Source organism: Ananas comosus, linkage group 2 (genome assembly GCF_001540865.1).
Source record: "Ananas comosus cultivar F153 linkage group 2, ASM154086v1, whole genome shotgun sequence".
In the NCBI taxonomy this organism is placed as follows: domain Eukaryota; kingdom Viridiplantae; phylum Streptophyta; class Magnoliopsida; order Poales; family Bromeliaceae; genus Ananas; species Ananas comosus.
The window spans coordinates 1065282-1089580 of NC_033622.1; the positions used below are offsets into that span (position 1 = coordinate 1065282).

Sequence of the window (24299 nt, forward strand, 5' to 3'; positions counted from 1 at the left end):
TTGTGGGAATATGCCATAAAAACGATCTACGTACGTACTACCACACACTGAAGTACTTTGTGCTTAAGAAATATATGGAGAGAGAGAGAGAGAGAGAGAGATAAAAAAATTCAGTATCCACAAAGTTTGGATAAATTAATTTTAAGAATATCAATCCTAATTAATTTAGATACTGCATATTTTCAGAAAGTAAATGGTTACGTTTATTTGAGTAAATACTATTCATATATTAACTCTCTCTCTCTCTCTCTCTCTCTATATATATATATAGCAGTTAGTGGTTCATTTTGTAGAATTCAAAATTTTTAGTTATAATTTCTCTAAAATTTAAGCTTTGTGATGGGTCTGGTCGGGAACTAATTAACCATAAACTAAATTTTCACCCAACGTTAAAGGATTCAAATCAAATCCAAAAACTCATCTCTAATAGATAGAGATACCTAGCTCCAAATTACACGCAGATTCAGATTCAGCATGGGTTCCAAATCTAAACGCAAGGAAAATGAACGCATGAACAAGGTAGACCTTGGGAGCCGAAGCAATAAAATCTCTTATTAGGGTGGGTTGGGGCGTTGCCAAATGTGGGTGGATTTGGCGTGTGCGCCAAGTAAGGTTTCGTCAGATCAGAAGATCATATCCCGGACGAGGATGAGGAGCATTTATTTATCATTTGGTGATGTTGCCGGGGTGCATGATTTGATGCTCCCTCTGATGCAAAACAGTACGATCAATCTCATGCATGCGTTAGCAAACCTTTTTTTCTTTGTCTCTTTTTCTCTTTTTGTTGACGTTGCTAACGCATGGTGTACGTAGATAGATCTCTCTCTCTCTCTCTCTCTCTCTCTCTCTAGAATAGTACGTACAACATCGATCATGTTGTGACTCGGAAAGAAGAGAAAGACGATCGATGGTGGAGTCGGGTGTTGGTACGCGTGCGTCAAACCCCCCATTAATCCCAACGGTGGGCACTTTTTGCTTGCATGCATGTCTCTTCCTTCTATCTCACTAGAAAATGAAAAACTCAGCACGTGTTTGGTTCGCTTTTTTTTCAGTATGATATCGGAATCGGAATCGGTAAATCCGTTTGAGGGTGTTTGGTACGCGGAAGTTCCATTCCGATTCCGATTCCCGAGTGGAATGAAAATCCCCCAATCACATCTTTTTGCAATCCGGTCTAGCAGACCGGATTGAAAGTTGAATCCGGACAGAATGTATATTTATTCGGATTAAATTTATTTTTTCAACTTTTTTAATTAAAAATATGAGTTAAAATTTAAAAATTAAATATATAATTTTAAATTTTAATTTAAACTTAAATTAAAAATTAAAATTTAATCAAGTATTTCGAATCTAACTTATGAATNATGAGTACGAAGGCGATCGTACTCATAAGAGTGTAGTAGCCGGACTCTATATATATATATATATATATATATATATATAATTTGGCCGGAATACTATTAATAGCACAAAATTATTGATGCTATTAGGTTTCGACTCTTTATTGAAAAAATGTACGGTAAGATGATAGTGGTCCTTTAGGGTTGAGTATGTGGTTGGTTGAATAGTATGATCTAACGGTTAAAAATAATGAAAGGAATAAATCTAACGGCAGAAAATTCGGTAGTACCAAACGCTTGGTGTTATCGATAGTATCCCAGCTACCAGCTGGACTTCATATATATATATATATATATATATATATAGAGAGAGAGAGAGAGAGAGAGAGAGAGAGAGAGCTACGCTGCTATACTATCGGCAGTACGAAGGACTCTATACTACTAAATTATTTTTAGTGATGCAGCTTCCAAATCAACGAGCAGCTCTATCAAAGTTGATTTACACTATTGAAGTATTTGAAAGCTAAATTTTATAATTTTTCGATACTATTTGGCTAGTAATCAAAATGTCTTAAAATTAATCATTTTAATAGTTGATGTGATACGTTTGTGAATTTAACGGTGTAAAACAATTCAAATCCGATGAAATTTTTATTATTATTATTTTTCATTATTTAGAGTAAGATCTCTGATCTTAAATTCACATATTTTATCATCATTTTTTATGAAATTTTTATTTTCAGCCGTTTATTTCTAGACTACTTACTCAATGGATAAATTATATCGAAAAATTATGAAATTTAGTTTTCGAATACTTTCAATAATATAAATCAAATTTAACGGAGCTGATTATCGATTTGAAAGTCGCATTTTTAAAAATAATTTAGTAGTACGAAGACTTCCGTACAACCGATAATATAGCAGCCGGACTCTAATAAGCACCGGCTATTAGTGCTATTAGGTTTTCGACTTTTGGATGAAAAAAATATACGGTTAGAATAATGTGGGTCTTTTAGGATTGAGCGAGTTATTAATTAAACAGTATAATAATTTAACGGATAAAAATAATTAAAGAATTAAATCTAAAAGCAAAAAAAATTAATAGCATTAAATATTTGGTACTCCTAATAATGTAAGTGAGAAATAGAACGATCAAACGTTCATTTTCATATATTTTTTTTTATAATTTTTTTGTTGAAGTGAAACGATTCTTCCAGAAAATTAAAAAAAAAAAAAAGGTCTGGGGGAGATGGATGGGACGTGGCGGTGGAAAAAGCTTAATAAAACAATGAGAGGAGGGAATCCCCCATGCAACAACATAAAGTGAGAGATTTTTTTACAAAAAAAAATTTATTTTTTTAAAAAAATTTTTAACATAAAGTGAGAGTTGGACCGGGGCGTGGATGTAGACGGGACGGATTCGGGAGTGGGAGGGCCCTTCGTTTTTCGCCCTTTCTTTTTTTTTCTTTTTTTTCTTTTTTTTTGAAAGCGAAATGAATTTTGTTTTATTTTTAATTTTTATTTATTATTTTATTCTAACTTTAATTAGAGTGAATTTTGATATATTAGGATAGATCAAAAAAAGAATTGAATTCTTTCATCTTTTACTTCATTTATTCGGTGGATCGGTGCAGGTTCAAAATAGATTATTTTTTTTCTTTATTTTTGACCTTCACTTATCGCATCGACGGAAGGGATCTGGACGAAAGCTCCTAATATTTTCTAAGTAACTAATATGCAGCGTACGTATTCGGATGTTGATAGCCAATATTTTAGAATCATTTTGTAAGAAGTTACATTACATGTGGTTTGCATTTGAAAATAACGTTTGCGAAAATCAAACCATGTTTCTATCCAACTTATAAAAATATTATTTACTATATATATATATATAATATATACTAATCAAAAAGACCCACTAAGTGAAATATATATGGATATATTATATATGTTTTATATATAAAAAAATGTCCCATTTGCGCTTAATACTTAATTACTTCATTTAATAAATCCTATATAATTTGAAACACAAGTGGGTGGCAGGTAGTGTCACATAGCATTTGTAGATTGGGTTGGGACATTATTTTTGATGTACACCTTTGGATTACGTGGAATGATTTTATTGGCAAATAACTGGGTCTTTCTATGCACACTTTTTTTCTTTTTCTTTTTTTTTTTTTGGGGGGTCCTTTTCTCTCATGTGTCACATTACACACCAAAATGATTACTAATATCAGGGCTATTAATCCCTAATTTGAATTTGTGTGTCTAAAAGCACTCATTTTTAGCAACTTTAGTAGTATATATATATATATATATATATATATATATATATATATATATATATATATATATTATCTATATAATATAAGGTTCAGCTACTATGTATTAATAGCACGAAGCACATTGGTGCTACCAAGTTTTCGCCGTTAAATCTATTCCTTTGATCATCTTTACACCACGTTAGACATACTATTCCACCAACCACCTCACTCACCCCTAGGTGGCCCACTTCATCCTACACCACGCAACATCTCTAATCGATGGGCCAAAAACTTGGTACACAATGACTTGGTGACTATTAATAGTAATATTAGCGCCAGTTTAATATATATACTAGTATATATATATAGTAATATATATATACCAGTAAAATCTTATACTTGAGATCATTTTAAACAATAACTAGCGATGTTTTAAATAATTTTTATATTTGTAAAAATATCGAGTAAAAGTCGTTAAGTAAATATGTTGGAATAAATATACCGATACTTTAATATAGCGTCGAAAAATTTTTATCAATATTTGATGAAAATATGTTTATTTACGATACTTAATAATGGCGCCAGCATATACCAAATATTGAAATCGTTAGAATAAAATATGGTTTAAAAAAGAGTCGGCTAAAATATATTTTATTGTAACTATATAGTATAATTTGAAATACTAAAGTTTTATGCGTTTTCTATAGTTAGATGTGGCATTAAGCATTACAGTTTTTTAAATAATTTATGTGATTACTTTATATTAATAAAATTTTATTTTTTTGTATACAAGATGGTGAGATTTTAAGAAAAAATATATTTTTTAAATTTAAAATAAATAGATAGATAAGCTAATTTTTTATTAAAAATTTACCGTTATAGCCTGTTTAGTATTAAAGATCGTTTAATGCTATTGGATAAAAAAAAAAAAAATCAAACAAAAATATTCCGATGAGATCATAGAGAATATTGCTTTAAAGCAGTAAAATTTGTATCAAATATATAATTTATTTTTATTATATTTTTAAAATTATAAATAATATAATTTTGTTAAGAAAAACTTCAAATACCACTTCTATAGTTTTGCACTTTTTTTATTTTAGTATTCTATGGTTTAAAGTGTATCAATTTGGTACTTTATGCTTTCATTTTTCTTTTTTTATTATTTCATTCATTAATTTTTTTTTGTTAAATAAGTGACAAAGTTAAAATTAAAATGTATTAAAATGAATATTCGATAAACTTAGGTGGCTATCTGAAGTTTTTTTTGTATATAATTTAACGAAATATTAACAAAAAAAATTGACGAAAAGAAAAAAAAAATTACAGAATACCAAATTAATACACTTTAAATTATAAGTACTAAAGTAAAAAATTTTGAAATCATAGGAATGATATTTAAAATTTATCCTTTTTTTTTTTTAATTCTAGAGCACAGGACTTCGTCAAAACTCGCGTGCTCGAACTCTAAAGAATTGCCACGTCAACTGCCACGTAGGACGATCAGAATGGAAACGTGGACCTGTGGGAGGGCGACACGTGGCATTCCGAGTCGCCTAATTGGACCGGACCCCGTTTACTTTTAACTCAACCCGAATCCGGTCGAGTCCCCTCGTGGGGGGTTCGTCGGGGTTTCGCGGAGCAAGAATAAAAGGGCCAAAAAAAGAAAAAGGTTGGAAAATGCATGTGGTTTTGAGTGTGATGGATTTCGACGGTTGTGATTCAAACTTGGACTTACACACACCTAACAAAAAAAATTTTAAAAAAAAAAATTTGGTCCACCCATGCATACTATAATCAATGTGGGACTAATTTAAGAGCCAGCTTGGTCCAACTAAAATTTTTTGCTTCTCAATGATAATAATTTTATTAAAATGTTTGAAAATTTTAATGTGTCGAATAGTAGAAATGAGATAATTATCGATCTTGAAAATATAAATTCAATATTAGCGCCTATAGAATTAAGGATGGAAATGGATTCGGATCGGTGGAGCTTCTGTCCTGATCCGTTATGAATAGAAATGTATAAGAGTCTATTATGATCTGCTGACGTGGCAAAACTAGCTGATGGTGTCAGCAAAACGTCACATTATAAACAAAATTAAACAAAATTTAATTATCTAAAGGCTAATTATGGGTGATGTACACATTAGCCCTTTTATGATTTTTAAAAAAAATAATATGTTTATTTATCTTGAAATAAAACCGAAGTTTTAATGTGACTTGAAAAAAATAGACCCAAGTAATAAGGAGCGCTAAATTAATTCCAGTTATATATTTTTAAAATATCAAAAAAATTTAATTTTCAGAATGAAAACTCTGTGAAATTACGGTATTAGATCGAAACTTTTGGTTTCCAAGAAATAGGAAAATTTCTTCTTTTTTTCCTTCAATCTGGATGTTCAAATGCATTTTTTGGAGACTTTGTTTGTAAGATTAGAGTGTTAAAAAGAAGAATAAAAAAAAAAAAAAGAAAAAAAGAAGACCACTGAGGCTCCCTAAAATAATTCAGATTAAGTTGTAAAGTTCAAAGTGAGAATGAGAATGAGAATGAGAATGTTATGTGGTCCCAATACATGTGTCTATCACTGTCAACAAGATTAGTAAATAAAGTCTAAAAACTATAAAGTCTCATTTCTAAGTAGTTTTTATGCGGTAGATCATGTTTATTTGACCGACCATCGAATCTATTATTTTATGGACAAAAACAACTTAAAAGTACGAAAGTCTTTATGCTTTCCAAAGTATACTGGTGTGTGTGTATATATATAGAATTACGTTATTATACTATTAATAGTACCAAATTTTTAGTACTATTAGTTTTTCGGCCCTTGGATTAAGGAATGTTCGGTTAGAATGATAGTGGTACCCTAGGGTTGAGTGAGTGGTTGATTGAATAGTATAATCTAACGGATAAAAATAGTTAAAGAAATAGATCTAACGGCGAAAAACTCGATAGCACCAAGTACTTGGTGTTATCAATAGTATAGTAGCCGAACTATATATATATATATATATATACACACACACGAGTCCTGCTATTATACTCTTATGAGTATAATTCTCTTTGTACTAATAAATTTTCGATTGTTAGATTTATTTTTTTATCATTTCCACCCAAGTTATGGGCTACTGCTTTTAACCTTCCCGTATCAGAAGTCGGCAACTGCTTTGTCTACTGCAACGACTTCGGCAGGAGCCCACTTTTTTGTGGTATTCTTTCTTAGCAACCATACACACATGGGGATCCCCACGTGGTCAATGCGAGTCATGCTTCCCAAAACCTGGCTCTGCAAGTAAAGCTACAGCTAAAGTAAAAAAAAAAAAAAAAAAAAAAGCTAAGAGAATAATGCAAATGAGAAGCACTTTTTTCCCACGCACTTATTAAGGTCCACCCCACCGCATTTTAAGGCTCAATCCGAATCGTCCATCATCGTAAACTTTACTTGCATTGTAGTCCAAAAATACATGCAAACACCTCAACTTCATAGATTTAACAGTGTTCTTTTTTATCACGAGACCAAGCACAAACTATATAATACAATAGCAGGTTTTTCAATCTAGTGCTCAACTCACTGCTTTCTCAAAATGTTACAATTAACATATGGAGAAAGCAAGAGTTGAGCACTATACGTCCCATTTGGGTTTAAAGAAGGAAGAGCAAATGCAACAGAATCTTAATTGTTTAAAACCAAATTTCCAGTAACTTCGACTCAGGAATGGAAAAGCAAAGTGAAAGCATAAATTCATTTTGACCATAGACTCAAACCATAATGGTGCCAAGATTCATAAACAATGTATCAATAAATAAAAGGGAAAACTTCAAAAACCCCCCCTGTGGTTTCGTGCAGTCTCACTTTGCTACCCTGTGGTTTAAAACGTATCAATTTGTCCCCCTGTGATTTCGTTTTTATCTTTTTGTTATCAATTTTATTATTTTTTTTTTTTAAATCAGTGACAAAGTTAAAATTAAAGGATACTAAAGTGACTATTCGATAAATATAGATGGTTATCTGAAGTTTTTTGTATATAATTTAACGAAATATTAACGAAAAAGCTTCCGAAAAGATAAAAATAAAACCACAGGGGGGTAAATTGATACGTTTTAAACCACAGGGTAGCAAAGTGAGAATGCACGAAACCACAGGGGGGTTTTTTGAAGTTTTCCCTAAATAAAATATAAGCTTTCAAAGGGTACACAAAGCCATACAACACAAGTCAATCCCAGAAGTCATGCATTGGTAGAAAAAGTCGATTGCATATTCTTCCTGCAGATCTGTGTATCACGTCCCCGAAAAGAAGTCCTGCAAAACAAATTGCTCGCGAAATGATAAAAGATGAGAAGCATAAGTGCAATAAAAGAAAAGGCAAAAAGGGGATGTTTTGAAAGGAGAAAAGACATGGTCAGAGTAAATGGGCCAGCGCAAATGCGGCTTTCTGCGAAAACAAGCAAGATTTTATGCTGTGGAATACACTGCTTTCGGTCAAGCAACAATCGCAAGCTTAATGCATACTCCTAGTTTATCTTATGATTCCTACTGCTAGTTCCAATCTGATTTAGCCAGGTATATCCTCTCGTAAAGTATCTGAATAATCTTTTTGGGTGAAAAAATTAGTTAGCCTTTCCCTTTTGTTCTCTTATATATGCCTTACTCTTCCAAACACAGATCCCAGCTAGCTGCAAGCAGAGTAAAGATCAAGAGCCAAATGAAAATTGGAAGCCCACAAAGAAAGCTTCAAACTATGGTTGACGATAATACACTGCGACTCAAATCAATCAAATCCGATCGACAATACAAGTTTAAACAATATACTAGCCAAATCCAATTTAGCAGGCTTTCTCGCTGGTCCAATCTACTTAGCATTCTTTAAGAAAAGCAAACAGCCGAGCAAAAAATAGAGAACATAGTTAAGAACATAGCTAATAGGAAGAGAGAAGTACAAAACAGAAAGTGGACTGGCAAGAAAAGCTTATATATTAGATAGGCCATCAAAGTGTGGATTATTGAATATGTGGATTTTGCGCGGCAACAAAACATTGTAAATTGGTAGCATATTTCCCCTGCTTGTCTTTTTTCTGAAAAAAAAATGAGTTTGTAAGATAACCAAGTAATAACCAAAATAAAGAAGCTTATCCATCGGCAAGCTCAATCACATAAACTATGAGTTAGAAAAGAAAGCACAAATAGCAATGAGTAGCCAAACTAGGCCTTCCATAGCAGCTGTGTTGCTTGCTTTCAACTTTTAATGTTTTGTATAAGTACATAAAGGTACTTACCAAAATAAGCCACCATTAGCTACATTCAGCCAGATGCAGGACATCAGTTGTCAGGTACCATAGGTGGGACCAGGAGTTGATAGAGGTGCACCGTAGGAATATCTCCACTGACCACATGCGGAGCATTTATCCACTTTAATGCTGTTCTCCAAAGTACAGAATTTACATGACCACATCTTAAACTTGGATCCGGCAGCTTTAGGTTTTGCTGTGCCACAAGCTTCGCAGATTGGTGACAGTGGCTGTAAACCATCCAGCGTAAGTCAAAACAAAGTTAGTCATTCTATTAGTTGCCCATGGTGATAGTAACAGACGTGGGAAAAAAGAAAAAAGAAAAAAGATATGGAGATAATGCCTTGATTGCAGAACAAAAGTGAGCTAGTTTATGAAGGATGCATGGCATATAGTATGACCATGGAAGTATACAGGTGATCAATTGAATAAACAACAAATCAAACTCTTCCTGCACTATTACACACTGGAGCACAGGCCCCTGATTGTACAGGATTAGAGAGTTAATATGCAAGTTTGTGTTAACATAAAGAAACGAACAGTCAGAGAAGAAAGAGTTCTACAAATGGAACCATTCCATGCTTTGAAGACACATATAGACCCTCTTTTAGGTTAACCATAATAAGCTATAACAGGAATTGAAATAACACAAATTATATAAGACAAATATTGGATAACATTAGAAGTTTCAAGCCTCTAAGTGGACAAGGAAAGTAGCAAACAGGTGGTGGACAAGATATAGTAGTAACACATACAAAGAATTCAAATGTTGATGATCGCTTGCTGTGTTTTGTCACGTATTGAAAGTATAAATAGGCATAATGAACAAAAATCCTTCCAATCTTGTTGAGCACAACATGATTTTTTTTAATTAGCATCCACATATTTGCTAAGCAGGATTCAAAGACAAAACATGTCAATAAAAATTAGAATGGCTACAAAGGAAATTTCATATTTTGAAAAGTCAGTCTAAATTGGCTGCAAGTAGCATTTAGGGCCAAACCGGATATATCTAAGGGCGGTTAATATCACTTCCTTATAGTTCTTAGATAACTTCGATAGACTGCAATATAAATGGTAACCATGTTCCACATAGATTAGCATAAAACATGATTCAATCTACAGATATGCTGTCAAATTTAGGTTTCACTTTACTTGAACCTGACCTTTTGCTGTCAAGCAACATCCCAATATTCCAAGTAAATGACAAAAGAGCCAAAACCTAAAAACCATGATCCCGGACTAAGCATTCAAACCTTACATATAATTTATAAAGGTATGCATATATAAGCAGCCATCCTAGTACAAACGTGGATCAAAACATCAAATTCAGTTAATCCCTCATGCTAACTCTTGAGACAACATTAAAACAAGTAAATATAATTTTCTGGGCCTTTTTCACCAAAGCCAAATGTGTCTCCAGGCATCTGCAAGTTACACAAGTCCATGTTCAAAATGATGGTATTCATACACCATTTGAAAAGTTAATGTCGTGATCAACTATTTTGTCACTTCTAATGAGGTATGTGAACCTCTGTGGAAAGACATGCAAAAACTGCATATGCTTGGTAATCTTATATTATCATATTAAGCATTACTAGCAAGTATATATGCTGAAAAGAATAACTCTGGTCACGTCTACTATCAATTTAATAAATTTGAGGGTGTTTGCTAACATGAAATTTAGCTGATTTCAGGTTATTGCTTACAAGAGAATAATATCAGATGTCCATCAAAGGCTCCAGACAAGGTATAATTAAGTAAACCATCTCTAAGCTAATTAATACTCTGTATGAGGTATGCTTAATTGTTGATGATAGAATGTCCACATAAGTTACGATCCACAGTCAGAAATAAACATTATATTATTAGATATAATTAGGTGAAATAACAAGCTCAGTTGCATAGGTTCATTAATGCTTGTTCTACAGTAGTGCATCAATATATTTTAAATTAAACTATCTACAAGAATATACAGTACATCATTAAATCCCTAGCAACGCAGACAGATTTTTAAGGTGCTTGTGCTGCCTATTCCAATGTCTACATTGTCAGTACAACACCACGAAAAATAAGAAGTGACATTTAAGAAACTTTTATGGATCCTTAAACTCTTTTACATTGAGAGATCCTAGAATAAAGGGAATAAGTTCTGCTCTTTCCAACATCTCACTTAAAACAACTAATAATTAGTACACTAGTAATTTACTAAATATCCATAAAATGAACTAAGAATACATTGCACTCCATTAATCTCAAACAGAAGAAAGATGGAAAAGGGATAGTAATAGAATAGTATTATCTTACCTGATTCAGTAAAGTGCAAACACTGCATTCCCACATAGCTCTATCTTCAGCACTATCTGCCGTCCAATTAGAAGATGAAACACCAGATACCGATGCTCCACGATATCCAACGTCTGGTGAAGACCCAGTAGGTGCACCTTCAGTACCAGTCCGTAATCTTTTGCCAGTCCCATCTTTCTCACCATGAGAAGAACCTGCTCCCCCAATATCCTTACTACTACTTTCTGCCACAGTAGGCAAATCATGCCATCCAGAAGCACACCATACATCATCATACAATCTCCTCTCCGCCGCCATAGCGGCAGCTTGTATAGGACTAAGAGCACTCATTATATCATTGTTCCCACCCAGCCGTCTTGGCCCGGATGGCATTAGAGCACTGCCACGTGCTCGCTTCTCTGCCGCGGCTAGTGCAGTTTGCCGAAGAGACGAGACCGGAGGTTGACGGGAAAAACCACCCAATCGTCTCCCAGGAGCATCGAATCCCTGCCCTGTACCCGTTATTCCCTTTGACATAAGTTCCTCGCATTCCTGCACCATGTGAACCAAGTTCAACTGTCGCTGTGCACATCCTTATATAATGGCATGAGGTGACTAGCACGAGGGATCACACAACTTATGGCATACTAATTTCTAGTTTAGTTCCTAGTTCCAACTTTTGGATTTTTATGTTTGGGTCCCTGTCCTTTGCATTTCTTTGAAACATTATCCTTTTCAGTATAAGATCACTCCGACAGAAATATCCACATAGTTGTTATCTAAGCTTCACATAAGCAACTTTCGACCTTCTCATATGGCAATTACACAGGCATTTGATTTCCACAAGAAGAAACTTAATGAAAATGATACGATTGTAGAGGAATGCAAGGTTAGTGACCAAACTATAATAATTGAAAGGTCGAAACCAAACTAAAACATTGTATAAGGCCTGGGTGAAATTTAGCCCCTTACATGATGAACCACACAGCAAAGAAACACAAATGAGAAGCTACAAATTAAGGGGGTAAAGTCAAAGAAATATTGAAGCATCATGCAGGCAACAATCGTTCCTTTTCCCCTTCATATTCTATCAACAATTCATCGTAATTTTATTGAAGCTTCACTACAATAAGCGCAAATCAGCACAGAAATAAGAACTAGAAAGAGGACTTTGGGGCGGGAACCGCAAAATCTATTTCCTTTGATGGTTATCCAGAAACTTATAACAATCAGAGAAAGGAAATAAATAAATAAATAAATAGATCTTTACATCTATCAAACGTTACTACTTCATTCAAACCCTAGCCGCCTCATCAAGATAGGATTTTTAGGGCAAACCTTACGAATTTCATCCCAGAGCTTGTAAAATTGGGCATTATGTGGCCCATGCTCGATGTGGCAGAGCTCGTGAAGCATCGTGTCGAGAACCTGATCGAAGGGGAAGAAGTCCCAATCCCTATTGGGTCTCCGCAGCCGCAGCTTCACCTCGGCGCCTCCCCCAACGTTCAGCCCTAGAAGCGACGGATTCGCTGGGCTATAGCGGAGACGAAGAGATCACGAAGAAGAAGAAGACGAGGAAGAAGGAGAGGGAGGAGGAGGGATCGCGTACCAAAACTCGGAGAGGAGCTTGACCCGCCATTTGCGGCGGCGCATGATGGGCTCGACCTGCTTCGCGACGCGCTGGAGCAGGGCGCCCGCCTCCTCCTCGCCGGGCTTCTTGAGGGCTCTGATCTCCCACACCTTGTTGAGGTCGCCGAGGTTCATGGCGCTCGAGCGGGAGCGCGGAACCGCGAAAACCCTAACCCTAGATCGAAGACGATGGGGAGAAAGGGGGAAGGGGTTTTTGAAGGAGTGATCGAGCGCGGGAGATCGCTGGGGCGATGCGTTCGTTTTTGTTCGATCTCCTTCGTTTTTATCTCGCGGGAATCGAGGCTAATGCTGCTTAGGCAACAAGCTGAGGGCAGATTTGGAAATTTGACCCCAAAAATTTAATTATATTTTAATTTTTTATTTTTTTAAAAAAAAATCATTCTAATTACATATTTTATTTCTGAAAAATTATGAAAAATATTTTGGCTTTTTGAAAATATTACTTTTATATATTAAGTGAAAACATATAAAATTTGCCTGAACTATGGACTATTTAATTTAGTTACTTAATTTTTTAAAATTTTAATTTTATTATCAAATCTTTCAACTTATTTTATTTGAGTCACTCAGCAATACTAAATTTAAATTTTGAATATATTGTTTATCTTTACAGATTTTCTTTGTATTATTTATACAATAATGTTCACAATTATGCATTCATTAAAATAAATAATTAGCTTAAATTTTGAAATTAAAATGCTGTTAATTTACTCAAATCAAACAAAATTGTATATGAAAATCAAAATTTTAAAAGGTTGAATAACTGAATCAAAATAGTCCACAGTTTAGATACATTTTGTAATTTTTACCTATATATTATTGACGCATTGCCAAGTATGAGATCAAAACTTTAGTTCCACGGAGGATATCAGAACATACTAGTCATCACTCATCAAAGGGAGAGGTACAACGTTATAATAAATCTCATCTTATTTTCTATCCATATTATTTTGTTAAATTATATTTGTTTAGATAATTAAAATTAAAGTTTGAAATAGAGATTTAAGATTTGTAATTCATAAATATATGGCATACAAATATGCAAATGCACTGGATATAAGCAATTATTTTTTTTTTCAAAAATCATGACACTCTCTTTGTAGGCTCTTTTTAGGTTTTGTTTTGTTTTTTTTTATTTTTTGCTTCTTTCACTTTTGTTTTTTTTTTTCTTTACTTCCTTGTTACTTATTCTCTTGCCTTTTCTTTTCCTCCCTCCAGGCCTAAGTGTTTCATATTTATAGTTAAGTTCCTATTTTTTATAAATAAAGCGGGTATTGTAGTTGAGAAGTCTTAACTTATTATCACATGCCAGTTTTATTTTTATTTAAAAGTTATAATCATTCTCTCTAGGGTTTAATTTTTAAAAAAAATTTAATATTAAAAATTATCCAGTGTAATTTTAATATGTGACGGCAGATCGAGGGCTCCTTAATGAGACATTACTGAGAAGTTTCTCAATAAAGTTTTATCTGGCACGATGCATCGGATCAGTAATAAAATTCTTTGGAAATGGTTAGAGGTTAATTGAAACACAACATATATTTAATCCATTTGGACCAAAATGGCCTTCTATTTCGAAACAGTGACATTTTGGTTCACAAAATTTTGGTAGTGTTACCATATTGCACATTGAGTAAAATTTAGCTTTTTTTTTTTTTCTTCTAATGGTAGTTATAGAATTCTGAATTACTTTTAGTTAAAGATTTAAAAAGTATCATCATAGATTGAAAAGGTACGTAGTTACAGATGCAAGGTTCTATTGATTCTGAGTATGATTCAAATGAACGCGATCAACTGATCTAGATTGAGTAAGAAAACTAACGGTTTCAGAAGTATACCGACTAATCGACGGATCGACGGCAAAACTACGGGACCACAAACTACCTTCAAAACATAAAATATGGCGATGTGTACGAATTTCGGTTGATTTGTGGGAAGTATCTCTAGCTCACAGAAGTCGGCAACGACATACTTCACAACGCCGAGTTTTCGCTATACTCGGGGCACACAAAAACGTTAGTCGGCGGCGGAACTGCATAAGTTGCCGACTCTAGTTTGGTCGCGCATCGCGCGCCTTCTCGAAACCCCCCGATAAAACCCGTCGTCGTCTTCTTCGTCCTCTTCGTCTCCTTCTCTTCTCCTCGCTTCGCCATGGACGCACCTCCCTCCTCCTCCTCCTCCTGCGCCGGCACAGCTGCCTCCGCCACCTCCGCCGAGCGGCGCTCGTAGGGCTCCGCCGCGCGAAGCCGCCATGGGGGGCGAGGGGTCTCGCTCGGCGATTAGAGAGAGAGAGTTTGTTTCTGTGGAAAATATGCATTGAGACCCCTCAACTACTCTTTCTTATTGCGAAGCTCCCCCGTTTCTAAAGCATGAAACAATTATGCGATAGTCCTTAACCTATCGCGATATTGTTACTCTGTCCTCGACCCAGAAAAACATAGACTATAGTGTTACGCTATNATCGACGACGAGTGGCTCGTCGTCTCCCTCCTCTACGCCGCGTCCCGCGCCGTGCCCTCGCTCTCGATCAGCGTCTGGGACTCCGACGGCGAGTTCCTCCTCATCGAGTCCGCGTTCGCCCTCCCGCGGTGGCTCAACCCCGAGTCGAGCGCCAACCGCGTCTTCATCCGCCGCGGCGAGCTCCACATCGTGCCCAAGGACCGGTTCCCCACGAACCCCTCCCTCGAAGACGCCCTAGATGCCGTTCGGAGCGACGAGATCGAGACCCGCGCCCCGGATCCCGTCCAGGACGCGATTAATCGGCGAATCGAAGGGTACCCCGAGCGCGCGAGGGAGAACATTCATCGGGTTACGGTTAGGGTTCCGCTCCCTGTCGCCCAGGTGTTAAAGGTGGAGCCTTGCTTGATCTCGCTCGCCGTGGAGGGTTTCTACGACCGGGACGTGGACTCCATGAAGCACGCGGCTCGGATGGAGCGGTTCCTGAAGAGCGACAATGGTGAGATCGAGATGGTTAGGGTTGCGGTCATGATGTCGAGGGCGATGTACGCCCAATTGGTGCAGCAGAGTTTTCAGGCACCGAATTTGTATCCGATGCCGTCGAGGGAAGAGGGGCCTGCGGCTTACGGAGAAGCCGAATTGGGAATGAAAATAGCTTGTGGATTCGAGATGATGTACCAGGAAAGGCGCCGCTCCGGGGAGAAAGGCACGGGAAGCACTTGGGAAGTGTTCAGGAAGAGCTTGGAAAGCAGTGGGTGCTTTGAAGGGCTTCTTCCGGGATCAAAAGAGTATCAGAGGATAATGGAGGATGCGTTCCAATATTACAAGAGCACTACTCTCTTCTCACGAACAAGGTATTATTTATGTAAAAATGTATATACATTACTAGAGCTATAGCACATTTCAAAATTGGCACCTGAATAATCTTACAGTATGTGGAATTTCCGTAAAGCAGTTATGCATGTTCCATCAGGTAACGTAGTGTCTCGTTAAGCCCGTATGCTTTTACCTGTTATTTGTTTAGTATTGAAACAATCCTTTGGAGACAGAAGCTTGACGGAAAAGAGAGAGTCGACATCCGGTGGGTGCTCTAATCTTCTTTTTTTTTTTTTTTAATTGATATAGGGAGATAATGAATGCACCTGTTCGTCGCATAGATGAAATTCTCTCTATGCCCCACTCAGCTGATGATTTCAAAGGTATCGAGCTTCCTCCGAATGATGACGAATCATGGCTGTATAATGGAGAAGATGAGTTAAATTTAGCTCTTCAAGAAAGGCAGAAGGAAATGGAAGAGTATGAGGCTGCAAAGAAGCAGAGAAAACTGAAGCAGAAGGCTGCTGAGAGTGGTTCCAATTCGCTGACAAATAATTTCAATGTTGGAGATATATCAGAAAGTATGCAGGAATTTGTTCGAAAAGTTTCAAGCTTTCAGGGAGCTGAGGTTCCTGAAAACAGGTTCACTTTTATGTCCATCGGCAATTCTTACTAGCCAGCTACTTATATCATGCTTTATTCAAGTCCAGATCCTAATCAATTGCTTTATTATTTGATGCTTAAGTTCCTTTCTAGTTCATCTGCTATGAAAATCTGAATTTTTTTTTTCTTTTTTTGACATACGACTCATACTAAGCATGTGTTTAAGATCGAACAAAGAATTTGGACAAATTCTTATAAAAAGCATTCATATCTAAACTGGACTTCTTCACTTAATAATAGTTAATACAACTCAAATCAGATCCAAAGAGATTCTAGTTGATATGATTTGTCACTCCAATTGTACATGCAACTACACTGAGATTGATCCTTGTGCATATAGATAGCTCTAGCCCTGTTGGACTGAATACCACTTGATTGTTAATCGGATTAGACCGTTATCTGCACTTTGTGCTATAAATCATCTTATGTTGAATGAACATTTGATTATTTAGCTAAAATGTGTTCTATTCTATCTCTTAAATTGTCTCTATTTTTCATGTTGTTGCTGTTCTGCTCTTTCTGTTGTCAGTTTTTTCCGGTTGAGTTTTCTCCTTTAGGCACTCTTCACAATTTTGAGCTGGTCTTAAGTCTGAGGTCAAGAAGAAAAACATACTTTTAATGACCTAAATTTATGACGAATTTAATTTCCTTTCTTGAAGAAAATCAAAAGCAGTGGAACTTGATGCAGACCAGTTCTTTAAGGCCATGGAATCTGTGTTAGGAGGGATATCACACGAAGGAGCTGCTGGGGATGCTGATTTTGAAGGAGCCTCGTCATCATCTGATATGGAATTTGGTATTTTTCTTCATTGTCCTTCCAATGCTCAATTATGCTTTTTCTCATTCTATTTTCTTTATGTGTTTATTAGTTGGCATTTTTTCAGTTGGGCAGAGTTTTAGCTATTTTAAAGGCCTTAATGTTGATTAAGTCACTGACTTACTGGAACCATATTTGTTGTTTTCACTATGATATTTCGTAACCCTTAATTTTGCAATTATTTGTGTATTACATATTTACATAGCCTTCTTATGAAGCAAATGATTTATCTGCTTAGCATAATGGTAATTTCCTCGCTACCTTTTGCTGGTAACACTTAATATAGGATGTTGAGTATTAGTGGGTGCAGTGCATAAATCCTATCTATAGACTATACAATAAATTTGAAATGTGTCTCTTAGGAGAGTAAAGAAGATTTGATATGTTGTTAATTAACTAAGGAGCTTTTTGAGGATTCGTCAACATTTGTTGTCGACATTTATTTACCAATCAGAAAATATGTGGAGGCATCTGTTGATTACCTTGCGTGGTACTTTAAAGTATTATATTTATTCTGGCATACTACATTCTGATTAGCATTTCTACTGTTGTTACTTTTTCACCTTATTTTCGTGGTTGGGCTAAAACTGCAGCCTTGGTATCTCACCTTGTACTGATAGCTACAATTTTGCAGATGATTCTGAAGATGGAAGTGATTTCGCTGAGGAAGGTGGTGACAAGGACAATGAGGATACTTTTATGCAGTCATATACTGATGCCTTGAATAAAGAGCTAACTTCAACTACCCTTGGAAAAAGCTTTGTTCGTGCAGAGCGCTCCAGCAACGAGAATGAGGTGATCTTTCATTAACTTTCTATTGCAATTCAGGCCCATCTTTGAAGACATTCCTTTTTTTTTTTCTGAGAGAATGAGGTGATCTTTCATTTACTTTCTATTGCAATTCAGGCCCATCTTTGAAGACATTTCTGTTTTTTTTTTGACATTTAATGTTTGGTTGAAAACAATGTTAAATACCAATGTCGATTTACTTACAAATTGTTCTGGATTATGTCTCTCATCTATCTTTTTTTCAAAAACCTCAACCCATTGTTTATTTATTTATTTACTTACTTAAAGATGCATGATTTTGGGTAACTACTTACCTTTTCTGAAATGGTCTTCAAATTGTGAATGCAGATTTTTTTTTTTTTTTAAATTCATTGTTCATTCATATTATTTAGTCAGAGTATTCTCTCGTATTTGCTTGCTTGAAACTGAGTTAATACGTACAATGCTACAATTTCGTGCAGTGAACTTAAATAGGTCTTGGAAACCCTAGTATTTTCTGCGTTTCCCTTCTATTTTTGTAGATTTTAAAAAATATTTTTATTGTAGCTTATTTGGACCATATACATCTGCCAACTGTATGTGGTCCATTATTGCATATATACCATTACTGCCTTCTAGAGCATTCCAAAGAAAACCCTAATATTTATTATTAGTAATTCTTCGTGCCAATATTCATAATTAGTTACATGTCTTTTTTATATTTATTTTAATCACATTAAATGTTGGTGTTGTCCAGGGGCCTTCAAATGCCACGGAGGACATGGATGAGGAGTTAACTCCTGTTGACGTCGATTTCAACCTGGTGAAAAACTTCCTCGACTCGTTTTCTTCACAACAAGGCCTCCCGGGCCCGGCTTCGAACCTCCTTGGACTCATGGGTGTCAATGTCCCCCCTGATGCTAAAAAGGAGTAATTACACCGCATGTGAAGCAAACACGAAGCTACGGCACTAACAAAGTTAACATCAATTTTGACTATGCCGCAAGACCGAGTTCATCCTGCAGTATGAGGTCAGTGCGGAAGTTGATTTTAAAGTGTTGTGAGTATTTAAACTCTATATAATATGAAATTTAAATGAGCTTCTCAGCACTGTAGAAGTTTTCATGGCTACATGTGGGCAAAATATTTATAGAGATGATAAGAAGATATGGCGCTGAGGACATTGTTTTCGACCTTTTTTTGAGATAAAAAGTCGAGTATAATCAGCTTATAATTATGCATACCCTGTTTAGCATGTTTCTTTCATTTGCTCAAGAAGCTTGTAGTATTTAGTAGATGAACAGCATGATCAAATGTCTAGAAAGTTATACTATATTCATCTTTCAATTTTATTTTTTATAATAAGATAGATCAGCTCGGAGGTGAAATACAACATCGTATTAAATCATTGTTTGCCATATTGATTAGGCCTGTGTAAATATGAAGCTACTTCATATTGATGCAACCCTTGATCACTGATTGTTGTGAATGATTACTACAGAACAGATCGTGTTCTCCTCTTTGTATTGTAATGTTCCATTAATGTTTACGTTTAGAATGTTGATGGTTTTGTTTTCGTTACTCTTTCACTCTGGAACATATAAACCATGTCATAGCAGGTTTTGCATATTATCGAAATAAATTAGTCATTTTAATCTAGATTCTACTTTCATGTAGTATTGAGAGAGGGCACGACATTATTCAGGAATAAAGATGGTTTTTTTCCACAAAGAATTTTTCGTAATGTGGTATTCATCTTTATCTCATTTACCTTCGTTGTATGAATTAGTCCTCAAAAAGTTTTTTGTTTTTGTTTTTTTGTTTTTTTTTTTTTTTCTCTTCAAACATGAGAAGTAGAAAAAAAAAAAAAGAAAAGAAAAAATATTAAGCAATTGGTTAAGGAGGTTGATAGTTAGTACTTGAAGTTTTAATTTTGAAACTTAGTTTATATTTCTATCCGAATTCATTTAAAAAAAGGGAAGATAGTGAATTGTTTACCACCTTCTAAAAAAAGAAAAAAATAATATCAACACGAGACCAAGATAACAGCGACAGTGGCCAAGAACTACACGATAAAAATTATGAATTTTAGAAATCCATTTTATTACGTTTAGGATTGCAAGCGAATTGTGTCATATTTTGATTATTTATAAGGGTAAATTTTAAATACCATCCCTATGGTTTCGCGTTTTCTCATTTTAGTACCATGTGATTTAAAGTGTGTCATTTTAGTATCCCGTGATTTTATTTTTCTCTTTCCGTCAGTACCTCTCTTAACTCTCTATTAAATTATATAGAAAAAGTTTTAGATTTCTCACCTACGATTTATCAAATGTTTACTTTACTGTGGTTTACCAAATTTTCACTTTAATACCTAGTGGCTTTAACTTTATCACTGATTTAACAAAAAAATTAACATATGGAATAACGAAAAGAGAAAAATAAAGTTATAGGATATTAAAGTGATATATTTTAAATAGAAAACTTCAAAAACCCCCCTTGTGGTTTCATTTTTTTTCACTTTAGTATCCTGTGGTTTAAAATGTATCAAGTTAGTACCCGTGGTTTCTCACTATATCACTTTAGTACCCTGTGGTTTAAAGTGATCAGTTTAGTACCCTGTGGTTTTGTACTTTATCACTTAGTACCTGTGGTTTTAATTTGTATCAAGTTAGTACCCTGTGTTTTTTAAATAGGGTACTAAAGTGATAAAGTGTGAAACACAGGGTACTCAAAGTGATAAAGTGCAAAACCAGCAGGGTACTAACTTGATACACTTTAAACCACAGGGTACTAAAGTGATAAAGTGAGAAACCACAGGGTACTAACTTGATAAACTTTAAACCACAGGGTACTAAAATGAAAAGTGTGAAACACAGGGAGGGTTTTGAAGTTTTCCTATTTTAAATTATAGGTATTAAATGAGAAAGTGTGAACCACAGTTGCTATAGTTGTCCATAATAATGTTTTAGTGACTTTAAATAAAATTCTATATATGAAACTTAGAGGCCTTTTAAATGTCACGCCGTCCTAGCTCACCGGTAGAGCGCACGGCTTTTAACCGTGTGGTCGTGGGTTCGATTCCCACGGACGGCGTTTTTTTTTTTTTCGTTTTTTTAATTTTAAATTATAATATATATATATATATATATATATATATATATATTGAAATTAAAAAAGAAAAACAAGTGAAGGAAATTTTTTGGAAGCTACGTGAACTTTGGTTCGATTACCAATTTCTCAAAATATAAATAATTAAATAAATTACTGTTTAAGCTTTTAAAATAATCGATTGTGTCGCCTAATATCACGTAGTGTCAAGGAAACGCGCGGCTCTTAATTTTTTTAAATTTTTTCTCTGCCAAACACCAATTGTGTTATTGGGTGTTAATTATAACAAAACTTCAAAATAGGTTTTTTGTCTTTTTTTTTTGTTTACTTTTTGAGTTGTTCGAGACTCATTCGTTAAAGACATTTAGAATATATATAAAAATAATTTAAACTAGATGACTGATTGACGTAAAGAACTTGATGATTGGTACTCGCGATTATAAGTTCGAAATTTAATTATTTTATATTTATAACTAAGTTTATGTCTGAAAAAATTGGACAAATGTAATAGGATGCTACCATACATTATCTCTCTCTAAAAAAAAATCAAACGAAAAATAGTTACTTTCAATCGTGTAATTAATTTTCAATCATGTCAAAATTTATTTATTATTACAACTGTATACAACCAAACAGCCCACACAACGTACTGTGATTTACACCAACTAAGATAACATTCACATGTTTACTGCTTTATTAACTACAGTGGTAAACCCAAGAAAAGGACTCTCTTTTGTGGCTTCAATTAATTCTCTCTTTTTTTTTTTTCTCCCTCTCTTTCTCTCACTTTATTTTTATTTTTATTTTTTATTTTTTGGGGGCCTTATGTGTATATATACGTAATGGGAAAGGGACTCTTCTCCCCACAGGTTTTTAATTCTTGCCATGTTTGTGTCATTTGATTGATTGGTTGCTATCTTGTTGTTGGCCACCTCTTGCACTTTCTCCATCACCTCATCATCCCCACCACCATGTATTAATGCAACTCCATATAAAACCCTAACTCTAACCCTAACCCTAACTTAAATTGAGGAGCACTTCATTTGAAGTACTCATGTTCTCACTTAAGAACTATTAGAGTGGTTTTAAGTAGATTTATTATGTAAATTTGGGAGCCACAATTAATACTTTCAGTTTTGCTGATTAGATTTGAATTCATAATTTTTTACTCTGATGTTATATTGATGTTATATGAAATGATCGTTTGTCTTTAAAAGTTTGAACTGTTAGATAATAATGTTTTTACTATTTATATTCAACAGTTAAAAGAAATAAGCTCTGCGAAGCTAGATTATACGGCAGGCTATTTATGTAGAGTTATGAGAAACAATTAATTTGTTATAAGAAATGTTCTTCTGCAATATGATCAATCCTTTGATAGTTCTATATGACATTTTACTAACTTTATATCGACAAAGATATTAACAGTATATAAAAACACTATTTTAGAAAGTAAATTATAGCACTATTTTTTACAAAGTCGGACCAAAATAGACGCAACACGCTAAATCATAGAGGTCACAATAGATCCTTCCCGTGTTGAAAATATATATGACAATGATGTAGAGGGACAGTTTTGTTGGAGCACTACTACTGTATTTCATTATATTGTTCTTATATATTATTAATGTATTTATCAGACGGTATACATAGGTTAGCTGATATTCATCGTGAAGGCTAGGAATGTAATCTTAAGTTGTTTCCAACTATAGATCTTGTGGGTAATATAAATAAATTTATATGCATTATGCTACTTTAAACTGCATGCTGGTGTTGGTAAAATAGTGAATATTTTATATAATACCATGAATTAGGAAGTTTTGTCAATCTCCTAATTAATCCAAGTGGGTGAGTAATAAATTTATCATTCAAATATATATATATATATATATATATATATATATATATATATATGAACTAAGCTGGAATACTATTAATAGCACTAATAACTTGATGCTATTAAGTTTTATGCCCTTGAATTAAAAAATATGTGGTAAGGATGATGTGGCCCCCCTAGGGTTGAGTGGGTAGTTGGTTGAATAGTATAATCGAACGGATGAAAATGATAAAAGAGATAAATATAACGGCAGAAAACTTGATAGCACCAAATCCTTCGTGCTATCGACAGTATCCCAGTCGGACTCTCTCTCTCTCTCTCTCTCTCTCTCTATATATATATATATAGGCTGGAGTATTATACTTTTATGAGTATAGGCCCCTTTGTACTCATAAATTTTTAACCGTTAATTGATGAGATGTGTAGTTAGGATGATGGTGGTCCCCACTTAGAATGATAGTGGTCCCCTAAGATTGAGTGGGTAGTTGGTTAAATAGTATGCTCTAACGGATAAAAACGATCAATGGAATAAATCTAAGGGCCGAAAACTTATGAGTATAAGGAAGCTAATACTCATAAAAGTATAGTAGCCGGACTCTCTCTCTCTCTATATATATATATATATATATAATATATATATATCATTTTATAATATTTTTAAAATATATAATTTTAACATTTTTAAAAGATTATAGCTAGTAATTCATATATATCAAGCAGTATATATATTGGGGCCTCAAAGCCCTCAATGAATCAATAATGGAGAGGCCGGGGTTGTGGGGTTAGGGATGCAAATGGATTCGGATTGCCTGTTAGAGCTCCCGTCCCAAATAGAGCAGTAAATGAAAATCATAAATATAGAAAAATCAACCTGTTCTGATCCACTTGATCCGCATCGATTGGAACGATAAGTATGGGGCCACAAATAAGACTAAAATTAATCCGTCTCGAACATGTCCCAACCTGATAGGCTGATACAAAATGGAGTGAGAGGTGGGGT

General features: G+C 34.6%; 2 protein-coding genes and 1 non-coding gene across 3 annotated transcripts; 2 read left to right on the forward strand and 1 right to left on the reverse strand.

The window, feature by feature from the left end:
* LOC109724130 (DNA-dependent metalloprotease WSS1) lies at positions 8295-13101 on the reverse strand. Its single transcript, XM_020252831.1, has 5 exons — positions 12790-13101; positions 12519-12714; positions 11202-11732; positions 8883-9124; positions 8295-8681 (listed from the first exon to the last, which is right to left on the reverse strand). The coding sequence occupies exons 1-4, from the start codon at positions 12942-12944 to the stop codon at positions 8933-8935; spliced, it is 1074 nt and encodes a 357-aa protein (XP_020108420.1). The 5' UTR covers positions 12945-13101; the 3' UTR covers positions 8295-8681; positions 8883-8932.
* On the forward strand, positions 12999-19921 carry LOC109706848 (protein ecdysoneless homolog). The gene is made up of 6 exons (XM_020227860.1): positions 12999-13064; positions 15279-16141; positions 16413-16745; positions 17426-17562; positions 18218-18378; positions 19109-19921. The coding sequence occupies exons 1-6, from the start codon at positions 12999-13001 to the stop codon at positions 19283-19285; spliced, it is 1737 nt and encodes a 578-aa protein (XP_020083449.1). The 3' UTR covers positions 19286-19921.
* TRNAK-UUU lies at positions 21376-21447 on the forward strand. Its single transcript has one exon. It is a non-coding gene; the product is annotated as a tRNA-Lys (tRNA).

Bases quoted from the DNA above. Each gene is read 5' to 3' on its own strand.
- LOC109724130 (XM_020252831.1), bottom strand. From the start codon at position 12,944: ATGAACCTCGGCGACCTCAACAAGGTGTGGGAGATCAGAGCCCTCAAG. The intron at 12,715-12,789 runs GTACGCGATCCC...TCTCCGCTATAG, and splicing joins AAGCTCCTCTCCGAGTTTTG to CCCAGCGAATCCGTCGCTTC. The intron at 9,125-11,201 runs GTAAGATAATAC...GATGGTTTACAG, and splicing joins TTTGCACTTTACTGAATCAG to CCACTGTCACCAATCTGCGA.